Here is a 14,727-nt window from a genome sequence, read left to right as displayed (position 1 = left end):
TACAACTGGAATGTTGATAACCTCAGTACTTCTTTCTGATGATTCAAATTTAATGCACCTTTAATTAAATTTATTGGAACAAATGCTTTGCTTTTCTTGGAAAGGTGACAAAACGTTGATAATGATCCAGTGCTGGTTTAGGGCTTGCATTTGTGTAACAATCAATACAATTAGTGAAGGTTGTCTGGATACTTAGAAGCAAAACAGAGTGTCAGAGCTTGGAAATGTTTTCTGTAATGTTTGTTACACGTGTAACTCGGCAGGCTGCTAAAATGAGAGTGATAATGTAAGATGATTATTCCTTTTTGTTCATTTTTCTCAGCGTTTTTCCTACAGCAAGTTCTGCCAACAGGATTACAAAGGTTTAAAAAAAGAGGGGAAAAAAAGAGGAAAAGAAAAAAGGAAGAAAGAAAAAAAGAAAATCATTGATACAGAGAAACTCAAAGCACCTTTATTCTTATTAAACATTCTATATTTCTGAGCATGTGAATGGCATGCCACTAAGTCTTACCTTTTATGTACACACAAAGGTGGAAAAACCAAAAGTGACTTATTGATGCTGTTGAAGTTGATGAGAAAACTCCTCTGAGGAGTTTATCAGAGGCCAGCATGAACTCAGAATGAACTCTAAATGGCTAAAAGTCCTATTCTGGCAGTAGCTACTGAGAGCATGGCTGGCTGTTACACCTCAGCATCTCACTCATGCCTCTTCACTTGCCTCTAACTTATAATCACAGCTTAAATAACAGTAGTGGAGGCGTAATGTGCTTGGATAGGATCTGCTCCAGAGGAGGTATCTCCTCTTCATTTGTTGTTTGTGTGGAGAGAGTGGGGAAGGGAAAGCTAAAGAGGAAAAAAAAAAAAAAAAAGAATTGAAATCTGAATTTTTCTAAGGGAGAAGAAGGTATATAATGCATGATGGGTGATGGTAAACTACTCTAAGAAGAGCTAATCTATTTCTATTCAAGAATATAACTGGGGAAGCTTTTCCACTGCTCTGATATCTGCAGAAAGAATAAAAATTGCCAGGAATATTGCTAGCTAGCTCAAAGGAGGCTCTGTTCTCATTAAAGTCCCCCCCATGCTGGCATACAGTGCAATTTGCTGCTCCTCAGGGTTATTTCAATACCTGACACGATGCATCAACAGGGAAAGAATCCTCCTGAACTACAATCACTGGGCTATGGCAACATGGTGGTAATGACTCCCCTGGGGCTGTGTTAGACAGCATGAAGGTCTGCTGTGGGGTACCCAGTACTGCTTTGCTTGAGAAAGATGTATTTGTACCAGTAAGATCCCTTTAGAACAGAAGAACTGGTATCCAATAAGATACTTAAAAACACCTTCTGTAGCCCCTCTCTTCTTCTCAGGCTCAGCTTTTTCATGGGCACATGGACATCCACTGTCTCTAAAAGGCTTCCCAACCTGGGCAGGGCTGTGCCATAGAATCTTAGAATTCTTTCAGTTGGAAAAGCCCAAAAGATCAAACCAAACCATTATCTAACTTCAACAATTCTGGTGTTAAAACACATCCCTCAGCACCACTTCTCAGCCTCTTTTCAATACTTCCAGGGATGGGGATTCAACCACTTCCCCAGGCAGCCTGGTCTAGTGTTTGAGAACCCTTTCAGTGAAGAAGTTTCTTCAAATATCTAGTCTAAACTTTCCCTGGTGCAAATTGAGGCCATTTCCTCCTGTCCTGTCACTTGTTACTAGGAAGAAGAGATCAACATCCACTTAGCTCCAACTTCCTTTCAGACAGTCATAGAGAGTGAAAGTCTCTCCTAAGCCTCTTTTTCTCCAGACTAAGCAACCCAAGTACCCTCAGCTGCTCTTCAGACCCTTCATTGCCCTTCTCTAGACATGCTCCACCAGCTCAATGTCTGTCTTGTAAAGAGGGACCCAAAACTGAACCCAGTACTTGAGGTGTGACCTCACCAGTGCTGAGTACAGTGGCACAATCACTTCCCTGGTCCTGCTGGTCACACTAGTCCTGATACAGACCAGGATGCTCTTGGCTTCTGGTGTTACAAGATGAGCACCTTCTTGCTTGCTTCTGCTGAGGTTGCCAGCACTTCCAGAGCAGCCAGATTGGGAGGGTGGGATGAACTTGATCTCAGGGGAGTCCAGTAGGGTTTTTTAAATACCTGCTATGGGTTTATGGTAAACTTCTCACTGTCAGAAGCTTCAAAGGAGGTGCCTGAGGCCAGTATGCAGGCAGCTTTAACAAAATGCTTCTGTCAGGATGTTGACAGCAGTGCAGGACAGCACTGCTCAGAATACACAGCCCTACAGTAGGGTGAGAGCTCTGTACATTTCCTATACCCTTGGGGCTGACTTTTGTTGCCAGCAGATGACACTTTCATATCCATTGGAGCTGCAGTTTTCAATTCAGATGGTCTCTGTTGTGCTCTCATTATTTTATGAAGGGCCTTGCTTTCCAGCTCCATGCTGGCATACTAATTTGGTAGTTATTTCTTTTCTAATTTCTCAGTCTCAGACCTAATGTTTACACTCTCTCTAATTGTTTTTTATTATTACATTTACTCTTTTATATTCCAGTTTCTCTCTGTACCTCAAGTAGCTTGCTGCCAGTGCAGCATCTTTGCTACACCACTGTGCACGCAGTGCTCACTGTCTTCATTTGCATAACGAGCTAATCTTTGTTGGCTGATTACTTTGTGGAAAGAATTGAACATTTAACTGATAATAATTGCAATCTATCAAAGTGCACAGTCACCCCACAAATGATCACAGTGTGTCTGCTGAATTTTATGAGCTCTCCCTCTCCATGTTGACACCTGAACAGAAACTTTCCTAACGTTCAGCTCTGTCAGAAGGAAGCCTGAGGCCTTATTCAGGTCAGTTGCTCTGGAACTAACAAAACCAAGGAATGTCTCAAAAAAACCCAACCCTGTTCTTTGTTAAAGGTAATTATGCACCTCAATATAATGCTAGTTTGAGGGCAACAAAGCTTTTCTAAGCTACTCTTTTAAATCGACTGCCCTGCCTTCTTCACTGAGTTGGTAATGCTAAGGTTTTCTTTTTAGGAATACCTAAAACTTTAATTTCTTCAGACAGATCAAATAACTCCCAAGTTACATATTAACTTAGACATCACATCTGGCCTGAATTCCTCAACCTGCCTTTTTGCAGCAAAGGTTTAGCAAGTCTTAGTGTGGCTTTCTGTAGTCACAGATGACACTTCTGAATTTGCAAAAAGCCTACTCTCAGCTCAGTGAAATTTTGACAGGGATTAAATACCACAAAGATGTGTCAACATTGGCCTCTACTGCACGGCAGGGTGGCATGTTTGCCTAAAGAGATGAAGTGTAGGTAGGTCCTTAGCCTTTGTGAGCAGCACATTCTTTTTGTGGTATTGACCTTTTCATAAACATAAATCATGAGACTGTTACTGTAATGTAATGAACTCTTCATACCTTCCTGTCCTGTGTTGTCCTTGCTTTGCTGGGTTAGAGTCATAGGGCAGCTATGGTGTGCAGCCATTAGCAGTTTCAAGTCAGCCAGGAGCTTATTAAGGTGGGAAAGGCAAAAGCCAGGGAAGCTGATCGGGCTCACAGGTGTATCCCATACCTACCACTGCTGCAGTCATTGTACAACGTTGTTGTTGGTTTTTTAGAGAGCGTGAGGAACTGGTGGGTGTGCACAGACCTTAGATAGACACTGGCAGCTGTGGTTGGTAGTGCAGGAAAAGGGCAATGCAGTCAGCAAGCTGAAGTAAAGCCATGTGCCAACGAAAGCTGACTGTGGGTCTCAGCTGGCAGTGCCCCACAGGGAAACATTTGCTGTGGTGTAGGTTCCAAGCTTGCTTTCTTGGTCAGAGTAGGAGAGAACATTTGGCTTGTTCTAGTTCATTGCCCATTCATATTTTCTGAAAAGCTCATTTGGAAGGTAAGGTTCTGACATTTATCTCCTCTGCTCTCTAAAATTAACTTAAACTGACTGCTGACAATCCAGACCATGCTATACCATAAAGGATGTTGATGTATTTCTTTAAATCTTTCAAACTTCTTCTTCAATAGCTGAAATTTATAGTAGGAATACATTCATGTGGGAGGGGGAAACAAACTATTCTTACAGTGGAGTTTTGACAGTTTCATCTTCTGCACTGTATGAAATGGCAGTTTGTGCATCACAGAGGAGGAGAGATTTTTTTTTTTTTTTTTTTTTCCCCACATGTGTATTATTTCTTATGTTACAGGTTGCAACCCTGCTGGGGCTCCCACTCCCCCTTCAAGCATCTAGAAAACAACCCCCACAAAATCAGAAGATAGTCTTCTCCTGTTTTAATGATACAAAGCAGCTACTGGAGGGATCAGGTAAGAATCCATGGTGCATGTGGTGGGAATATTTGACACAGGAGCAGGGATAACAGAAGGCAGCAGGCTGTCAGGTTGTTTAGCTGTGTGTAAGGGCATGTGCTGGGAGTGCTTTATTACTCTCTTCTCTAATGAGTATATTTCACATAATTCCTTGTTGTTTTGAGGTGCAGTACTGATGGACAAGAGGGTGCTGTTTCATGGGAGATGTTTAAGAGGGTTTCCCTCTCTGAGAAGAAGCACTGTGCTCTTGGAAAACGCTGACATTTGATGTCAGGTATCCAGGGGCAAACACCACCATTATTCTTCAGGAGAGAGAAGGAGCTAGCAGCCTGCAGGAGGAAGATGATGCTGTTCTCCTCAGCATAGTATGTTAGCATTGCATGATGTTGTCCACAGCAGTGTGAAACTCCAGCCTCACAGATGAAAAGCAGCTGGCACAAAGAACAGCCATCGTGCTGGTCTGCAGAACAAATCCAGAGCAGGGGTTGTTAAGCACTGCATTGAGATTCTCCCATTCCTACAGTTCAGGATGTGTTGGAAGCTTCAGTTCTACTACATGTGGAAGCTGAAGGCAATTATTCAGGATATAAAATTAGCTTCTCTAAGGGAGAAAGCTGCTTGGCTCCAAGTGGTTTGGCTGAAATATCATTAAATTGAATTTTCATGGGAGCCTGAAAGGGTTTGGGGGTATCCAGAGGCCATGGTGGTTCCCCTCACATCCAGGATCTGTACAAAATGAAATTTCCTATGAGTATCTGAATGACTCCAAAGTGATTTAGACAGATGGTCTAACTGGCTTCATGGGTCTATAATTTCCCTCAGAATGAATTCCTTGCCAAAATTATATTTGTTCCAAACCTTGCTTTTCCTATTATCTAGCAGGAGGCTTTTCTTTGCTGATTTAGAGCTGGAGAAAATGAAAATTATAACTAAACACCATCCTGAAACAAAGTGGGGAGAAAGTTCTTTTGGACCTGAAAGCTTCACCTAGATGGTCCATGACACAAATGATGACATCAATAGGGTTTATAAACCAAGAAATGGTTGATCTGAAAAAAAAAATGCTTGTAACTGGTGGTGAGACTCTGGAATAGGCTGCCCAGGGAGGTTGTGGATGCCTCCTCCCTAAGGGGGTGTTCAAGGCCAGGTTGGATGAGACCTTGAGCAGCTGAGTCTAGTTGAGAGGTGTCCCTGCCTATGGTAAGGAGGTTGGAGCAGATGATCTCTAAGGTTCCTTGCAGTCTAAGCCATTCTATAATATGATGATGAATTTGTCTCTAGAAAATGTACCTGATCTAAATGTGGTGGTTTTAAGGCTGTGCCTTTGATCTCTTTTCACAGAGCTTGAGGAGAAAAGTAAAAGAAGGTAAATAAATCACGATTGGGTGTAAGACAGCAAAATAATTATTCTAAACACTTCCAGTGGAGAGAGAGAGAAATGTTTAGGAGCCAGTACTCAAAACCAAGTCAGTCTGCCTGTCTGGTGTTCCTCTGCTGGGCAGTCTGCATTTCTCTTCTGGCTTTGCTTTCAAAGATAATATACTTGCATACTGACCTTGGAAAGCGAAGTTCTAACCACCTCTCTGCTTCTTGTCTTCCTTCTGCCAGCAGGGGATAGGAGGAGGCAGGGGGGCTGCTTTCCTGGCTTGGGCCAGGAGGGTTTTGTGCTGTCTCTGTTAATTGTACATATTTGTAAATATTGTAAATGGTGTCTATTTTGTATATATTCATTGTATTCCATTGTAGAGTGTAGTTTTTGCCTGTAAATACAGCCTCATTTGCTTCTGACCTGAGCTAGCCTGGTGGTGTTAATGTGGGAGGGGAACTTCAGCCCACCACACTACAACACTAAATAAACCATCCAGAATTTGGAGGAGAGGGAAGTTCAAATTTATGAATGCAAATATGACAAAATAAGCATCACTTTTACTACTTTGCTTGAAATGTTATCTTCTCCTCTAGAGAACAGTTGACAAATTGTGTTGTTTTCTTCTGTTAGGCTCCTTCCCATTTCAACCACTGCTCATTTATCAACAGGGAGATCTCAGCCTCCTGCCTCTTTTAGGACTTTTGCTTGCTGTCAGCAGTGACCAGCAGCCATGGCGCAAAGGACAGCTGCAGGGTGTACATGGACTTCTGTCTTGGCTTATGAATGTCTGTATTACTTTAAAGCAACATTTTTTTGTATGTGGAGTTCACTCTGAAAGCAGGTAATTCCCACATCATGGATGAAGCTGATACGGTGAGGAGCTTTGAGTCACAAAGCACAAGAAATACCAAGAGCTGATGAAATCTCGTGAGAGAGCAAGCATTGATTTATTTCAAATGGTAAATTTCCCCTGGAGTTTTCATTTCTGTTTTGTTTGTTTCCTAAAAAAATCTACCCTGAAACAAAGAGTCTGGTTTCCCCATTCATCATTCTAAGTGAATTTCAGGTATTCTCCTTGTCTTATTCTATTTTTGAGCAGGAAACTGACCTGATGAAATATTAGTCAAGTGTCAGCTCCCTGTTTAACCCCATCTAAACCAATTTTTTTCAAACCTTATTGATACCTCCCTGTGCAGCATATGTTAAGCTTTTAGACTTTCTTTTTGTGTGTAATGAAACAGAATCAAGCAGCATTATGCCCTGAAGCTGTGGGGCTTTTATAATTCACTAGTGGCTTGGCATCAGAAGAACAGGGAAAATGTTTTTCCCTGATTCTCTGACCATACAAAACTTTTTGAATTGGTTCTTGTTAGGTGAAGTAATAAAAGTAGTACCTCGTTGATGAGCTGAAATTAAAAGCTTTGTTCTGTTGTAGCTTAGGTTTTGAACAGAAGTGAAATCTGAAAGGATGTGTTCTGGGTATCTGGAAACAGCAACTGAAATGACTGGAAAATAAGGTGAGTAATCTGACTTGGAATTGAGAGTCATAGCTGTGAGCAGTTAATCAACAACCTGCTACAAGAGGTGGCAGCAGAAATGGCAACATTGCAGCTCTCTGTGAGGCTTTCTTAAAGGAAAGAAGTCACTTCTGACACAAATATAATGTTGTGTTTCAAACAAGTTGTGATATTCTGTCTGCTCAAACTAGAGGTGTCTTCACTTCCAGTCGACTGTGTATAGAATTTGAAAGGCTGTCATTACCCTCTAGTCTTTAATTCCATGTAAGATTTTTTTTTTAATGCTCTACAATATTATAGAAGATGTTCTGCTGCAGAATTTTCTAATCATCTCTTGTGTTTGTTTGTTGGGTATTGTTAGGATTTGCTTAAAATGCATCAAAGGGATATATTATAGAGATATATTATGATCCTCTGTATTATATTACATAGTCTGTTGATATTAACCACATTTATTTATTTACTAAATATACTTTAGGGACAAAAAGGGCAAGTAACACAGAATTAACTCATTGTATAATAACTTGGGCTGTGCAGAATTAACTCCTTGTATAATATCTTGGTCTGTGCAACTTGGACTAAATGAGCTACACCCAGCTCTGCAGCCCTCAGCACAGAAAGGATGTGGACCTGATGGAGCAGGTGTAGAGGAGGATCATGAAAATGAACAAGTTGGCCAGGGAGGTGGTTGAGGCCCCATCCCTGGAGATATTCAAGGTCAGGCTACACAAGGTTCTGGGCAACCTGATCTAGTGGAGGCTGTCCCTGCTCACTGCAGGGGGTTTTGACTAGAAGACCTTGGGTGGTCCCTTCCCTGATGTATTTTAGAATGGCTTGTGTCCTGTGACAGCACAGACCTTGACTGAAACTATTGATCTGATTACTTAATATGTCAAAGGTAGCTTTGTTCTACTTGATAGCTATTATCAAGTATTAAAATTTAGCTTTTCCATAGAATTTAAAGAAAATATTTTACAAATACTCCTAATTGATCAACATGGGCCTGTATGAAACCATAGCTGTTTTGCTGATGGGGAAACTGCAGCTGATTTGAATAGCTAGAGGCAGAGTAAAAAGTGCTTTTCCTTCAGTAGCAGCACTTGGTCCTCAGGCTGCTGGCTTTAGGTTTGTATCAGACTCATCTTCCTGATTACTGTGTACTGTGCCTCTTTGCATTGATCTGATGCAATATTAATGAAAGTCATTGATATTAAGGGTCAGCTCTGCAGTGCCTCTCTCTCCTTTGCTGGGGGAAGAGGAATACAAAAAGGCAGCTGTTTAGATAGAGAAGATGTTATCATCTGAGTATTATATTTACTGCAACAGCATCATGCTCAGTACTTTGAAAATCAGTGGTGCATAAATAGGTATTGATTTCTTTCTTAAATAATATTTAACAAACAGTGATGTAAGAAAATATGGAAAAGCAAGGCACTAGAATGTTTCCTCAGTTGTTACCTAACAGCAATTAGGATGCAGTGCTCCTCCTGTTTCTTTTCAAACTGAGAATTTCAGTCGACTTCAGCAGTGTTGAAATTTTGGTGTTAGGAAAAAAAAAAAATACATTTCTCAGTCAGCCTCATTCTGGCTTTTCCTTGGTGATAAAGGGCAAACATCGACAAAACTACTCAGTTTTCCTGTCTGGATAAACCTTTAAAAGTGGTCAGGTTCTAGGGCCCCTTGTGGACTGCTCATTCACTTAGGCAGACAGAGTGCATATTACAAATAAACACCAGAAATTTCTGACAAAATAATGATTTTTCTTTTTTTTTTTTTTTTTTTCCCAGACAGGACTATGAGTCTTTTGTCATATGTGATTTCTCAACCTTATCCACAGAGTGAGAACAGCTGTGTATGGGAATTTGTTTTTCATTTATTGACTTTTCATGCATCGAGTTGGTTTTAATTACGTTGTCAGACTCTAGCAACAGATGAAGTTTTCAGGACTGTGCTACAAGATGATTCTTTGATGGTAAGGCATTGAATTTGGAATAGGTTCAAGGCTTTATAAGAAAAGACTCATGTTCTGAGGAAGACACCTCAGCCTCCTACAGGTAGGTTCTGAAACTGCTTTCTGCTAACTGAAAACAAAGCTGTGCACAGAGCCTGTTGGAAAAATGTGGGGTTTTAGCTCATCAAACTTAAGTCATTTTGCAAAAGCTTCACTGTCTCCTTTTACAGTATGTACATTTATAGAGCCTGACAATTTAAGTGAGATTGATATATCAATCATATATTTATACATGGGGTGTATCAACATCCTTTAAGTGTTTGTTTGCTTCATCTGTGTACTCTGCCCTTTTATGCTGCTCATCTCCTTCAGCAGCATCGGTCTGTAGATCACCTCCAAGCCTTCCATGTATTCTAAATAATCACTCACTCGAAATCCATGGAGTGCTTCTTCCTGCACAGATACACACAGGAAACATTTAGTAGGAATAAGAGACTCACAATTCACGTTTAATGAATTCTAAGCATTCAAAGATAGCTAATTTTCTGCTTGTCAGAGCCTGGGTGTTTAGAATACACACATATTAGTCCATTTTATTTAGAAATAAAGAATTGGTAATAGCTGCTTCCAGACAGTCTTGGTAACAAACACTTTTTTTTTTTTCCAGATGGGTGTTGTTCATCTCATTTTTGGAGAACAAGACAAGTGAAGATTTTTAAGGAAAACAAAGTAAGCTTCAAGAAGGCAAAGCCAGGTAATTACACTATTCTTTGGAAATGTTTTTATATTATCCCATGGGATGCTAGATGTTTGTGGATGTCATATCCAACTAGTTCCTCAATAAAAGTAACAGTAGATAGTTATTTTCAAAATCAATAATAAAGAATGATCTTTATCAACTGCTTAAATAAAATCAGAATAAACACTTTCTGGAGAACATCTAATTTAATGAGATTGGGGCCACAGAGATCTGAATCACATAGCCCTCCTGATTTTATGTGACCACTTGCTTTGCTTACAAAGCAAGCTAATCAGGACAAAATGAAGGAAAGCTATTCTCTGGAAAATACTATACAACAGTTTCCTGCCAGGAAGTAAATAAAATTGAAGTATTATTTCCCTCACTTAAAACTGATAAGTGAAAATCAGTAAGGGCTTCAGATGAAGCAGCACATACTTGCAGTGTTGAAAGCTTTGCTTCCCTTCAGCAACTGCAAAATTAAAAGAGAAACACTTACTTTAAGAAAAAGCTGGAGATCTTGGGCTTCAGTGTGCTTCAGAATGTCTTGCTGTAGGTGTCTGAACACAGAAATGCACATATACACTTGGTAATCAGGACCAAGGAGAATACATAGAGCAATGTAGTGGCAGATCTCAGTCCAGTCCATGTAATTCCAGAAACACTGAGTTATCCATTGCAGACAAATCTAGATGAGAATAAAATGATAGATAATTAAATTGCTGTAGACATTATCATAATTGATCAGCTTCATCTCTTAACTTCTCTGTACTACAGACCGTTTTTCCTGTAACATTACCCTGCTTATGAAAATAAAGGGAATGAAGTACAGTAGTCAAGAAGTCCATTTTTTAAATCACAGCCTCTGCATGGCCTTCCAGTGAGTTCTGCTAAATCTAAGCCCCTGCATCCATGCATCTCACTTACCTGAGGAGTATATTCCGACACCTCCTGAAGCTGAGACATGAAACTCAAAGTTTAATTTTAAAACATGGCCTGAAGGGTAAGGAAGGCAATGAAGGTGTGTTTAGTGTGGTTTTTTCCTTTAAATTAAAGCAGTTCTTTGCTTTACAAATGAGTCTTTCCCTAAGACACACTTTCCTTTAATGAAGTGGGTATGGAATACACTTAGTGACTCCTTTTTTTCCAGTTCTAAATTGCAACATATTAAGATGTGCACAAGCACATTTCATTTAGTTCTAGACCACAAATCATCTGCTAATTTGTCTTTAAAGTGTTTAAAAATATGCAGGAGCAGAAGTACCAAGATTCTAATTAGATGACAGCAGCCATATTCTGGCATTAAATCTGTTTTCAGGTATTTGTTGATGCACACAAGCACTTAAAAACATTGGAGTTGTTTTCACAGTTCAAGGTTTGTTTGTTTTTAATCCTGCAGTAGAACTCCAACAACAGAGAGTGGCACCCACCAGTGGCATTTCTGCAACACAGTAAGTGATTTTAAAACAATTCTCCAAACAAAAAATTCTTTTTAGGATTTAGCAGTTTAGAACAGTAACTGCTCTATAATTGAGTGTATGACTTAGACAATAGCTGAGAAGGGAGCTTCATTTGTTTTTCTACCTCAAAACAGCATCATTACCATGAATGTCATTCCTGTGCTGAGGTAAGTCCCTCCTCTGTTAGTATTTCCCCTCAAAGATCAAATCCCAATCTGATTACTGTAAGCAAAACCTGTATCACACTGACACCTGCCCTTAGTAAGAAGCCTCTTATGTTCCCTATCTTATGTTAAAAAGGAATTTTGAAGGCATTAAGATTAAAAATATTTTTCTTGCCTTGGGACAGCAATAAGCATTCTTACTGTGGTGAGATAGCCTTTGCATGGCAACCTTACTCATTAGTGCTTGAAGCTGTTTATGCTTCACCATGACTATGATCTGTCTAAGGAATCCTCCACACATAGCATTTTGCATTCCTCAGGAATAGCAGTAAGTAGGGAAAATGAAAGAAACATTATGGATAAATATTCCTCTTTGGATAAAGAGGATAAATATTGGACAAATATTCCCCTGCATCAGTCAGGTTTAAGAATAAGCTTGACAGGGTGCTGGGCCTTCTCATACTATCACCTAGAAAGGCTGGACCAGATGATCCTGGGGGTCCCTTCCAACCTGGCAGTCTGTGATTCTGTGAACTCTTTAATATAGAGCACTGTTAGCAGTTAAGGCAGCTCATTTGGCTCTATTACCACATGAACTGCTGCTTCTTATATACCTATCAAAATTACTCATTTCCCTCCTATAGAAAATTTAGAAAATTATCTGAGGGAATAAGCTATTCTATTCATTCTTAATGATAAATCTTTGTTTGGTGTACGTTGCTTCAACAAGTTGTCTTCATGAACATGTATGGGAAGGTCATCAGCTGTAGTGCACTGCCATTATTCCACCCAAGTCAGTTGCTGTCTCTTTTCAGACACTTCAAGTCACTATAGATGTAATACTCTTCTCCTAACCCCACTTTCATCACCACCACACAAGTGCTATATAGAAAAACAACACTAATTCCTGACCAGCTTTGATTTTGTGGATTTAAGTCAAAAAGCTACTGATGCTTTGCAGGCTTTCAACAGTTACCTGGGATGGAGTGAAGCCAGCTCTGTGAAAAGCTGAGGAGACAAGCGGCAGCTCGGCTTTCAGCAACATCTCAATGTGGTGAGTGCTGCAGAAATAGACTGGATGGATGCCAGATTCCACTGTGCTAGCAGGCAGGTGGATCTGATAAACAACAACATTTAGGGAAAGGATGTCAGACTATTAAAACATGTTACCTTGAAATACCTTGTTGAGAACAATATATAACAAAATACCTGTTTACCTGTCAGAGAAGTCATCCCAGTTATTTTAGAGATGGTAAACAGAACAGACAGCAGGAGAAACATGTAGTTAAACTCATGAAAATTAGACACTAGAAACATATCTCAACTATTCCTTTGCATTAGAGATCTAATTCTTCCCTGCATGTAACCTTTAATTGTCAAAGCATGGATGGAGAACCATAAGTAAGGTCTAAATATCAGTGCCTAGTTTCTAGGTAATGAATCCTTGGCTTCATGCTAGAAGGTCAAGATATACTCTTTAGAATTTTTCTCCTTTTTGAGGTAGGCAGCATCATAATCCAAGAGCTGGATAATTCCACATTCATGTTTTGACATTTGATTTCAGTTTACATTGCAGTAGTTATGCAAATAGCTTAATTATGGAATTTTCTCCTTATGGTTTCAAGATACCTTCTAAAAACCAAATCATTTAGCTGTTGAGAATGAATGTTAGCACTGCAGCAAGCTGCCTGCAATGCTGCCTAGTTCTTGTGTGGAAGACCACACTGAAGTTCTCAGCACAATTATAGTCACACAATGGAGTAAAACTTGATTATGCTGGAAGAACCTCAGGGCTGGAGTCAACCCACATGGCTGCTTCTGGTGACAAGAAATACCAATCCCTATTAATACAGAAGACTACAGGAGGAATAGGTATGAAAAGTAAACCATGCTTCCTATAAACCCAATTTTCTGGTAAAGACTACAGTTGTCATCTTTTATGTCTCTGTTCAAAACTGGAAGGGTTTGTTTATACATAGATGGAATCACCCTTAATGAAAGATGGCAATGATGCTTCTGATAATACAAATTTGAGCCAAAATGGTAATAATTTTACATTCTTAAGCATTCAGTATTTGAGCAATCATAATTTCTGAAATTTAATACATTCTAGTGCATTTAGTCAATTTTAAAACCGTTTTACTTACAGTGGGGTAGTTCCTTTTTTTTTTAGTAATAGAAAAAAGGTCAATCAAGAGTGACCAGCTTTCCCACAGAATTTAATGCCACTAGCAAAGTTTATTTTACTGCCAGCTTTAAAATTCAATTAATGTTGCCTTCACTATCAGTCCATCTATTATATGTCACTAAATTTAAAAAAACCATTTGAGCAAATGTCAAATCTATATTATTCCAAGACTTTTTTCCAGGGTCACCCATTCAGTTAGGTGGCTTTTATGGAAACATTAATAAACTGAAGCATTAATAAACACCCACCCAAAACTAAAGCCTCCTTTAGAAACTTTCCAAGAAAAACCAAGCAGCTTTTTCATTCTTACAGATAAATGCAGTCTTGGTATCCAGAGAAATGCTGAAACAAGAAGATGTGAAAATTGCTGAAGAAACTTCAGTGTCCTCTCCCCATCTCCTGACATTATGAGGAAGACTGAAGAGGCAAACCAGTCGTAGGCAGTGTAGTGCTCCTGCAAGCAGCCTGTGGGAGAAGGTTAAGGAACTGCCCCAGGCCCACACACAGGGAGGGAAGGGAGGAAGGGAGGGTGGGTGCACTGGGTGTGCATTTTACCTTAATGACATTTCCAAGTGAAATACACTTACCACTTTTAGGCAATGTAATTCATGCCATCAAGAAAGGATACAAAGTGAGGACACCACAGTTCTTTGCTGTTGTTTCAGGAATTTCTCACAATGCATTAACACAAAGCACAACCCATCCTCTGCATGTTCTTCTTTCAGCAAACTCAGGTATTTTCCATATCTAGCACAAAAGGTTGAAAACCAAAGCTGTTTTAAAGGTATTTGGTTTTGGTTTTTTTTAATCCCCTAAAAAGCAAGAACTCTTACTTAATAGGTCTGTGAAAGTTTAACTGTCATAATGTTGTTCATTACAAATCACTGTATTGTACATAAACCATTTATGTGGATAATAAAACCTATTATCTAGGAAGGATACACAGCAAACATCTGCTACTCAGTTACTATTCCCCATCTAAATTCCCTTTAGTTC

General features: G+C 39.6%; 1 protein-coding gene across 1 annotated transcript in view; it reads right to left on the bottom strand.

Moving 5' to 3' along the window:
* Positions 1–9,492: 9,492 nt before the first annotated feature.
* TBC1D32 (TBC1 domain family member 32) overlaps positions 9,493–14,727 on the bottom strand; it is a 54,239-nt gene continuing 49,004 nt past the window's right edge. The window contains exons 29-33 of the mRNA XM_054393021.1: positions 14,360–14,478; positions 14,042–14,196; positions 12,520–12,660; positions 10,419–10,607; positions 9,493–9,633 (exon numbers count right to left, since the gene is read on the bottom strand). Coding sequence (XP_054248996.1) covers positions 9,493–9,633; positions 10,419–10,607; positions 12,520–12,660; positions 14,042–14,196; positions 14,360–14,478 — 745 coding nt within the window. The remainder of the gene's footprint in view (positions 9,634–10,418; positions 10,608–12,519; positions 12,661–14,041; positions 14,197–14,359; positions 14,479–14,727) is intronic.

This window comes from Indicator indicator, chromosome 27 (assembly GCF_027791375.1).
Source record: "Indicator indicator isolate 239-I01 chromosome 27, UM_Iind_1.1, whole genome shotgun sequence".
In the NCBI taxonomy this organism is placed as follows: domain Eukaryota; kingdom Metazoa; phylum Chordata; class Aves; order Piciformes; family Indicatoridae; genus Indicator; species Indicator indicator.
Note: the sequence above shows the minus strand (reverse complement) of the source record. Positions and strands in the feature narration are given on the sequence as shown.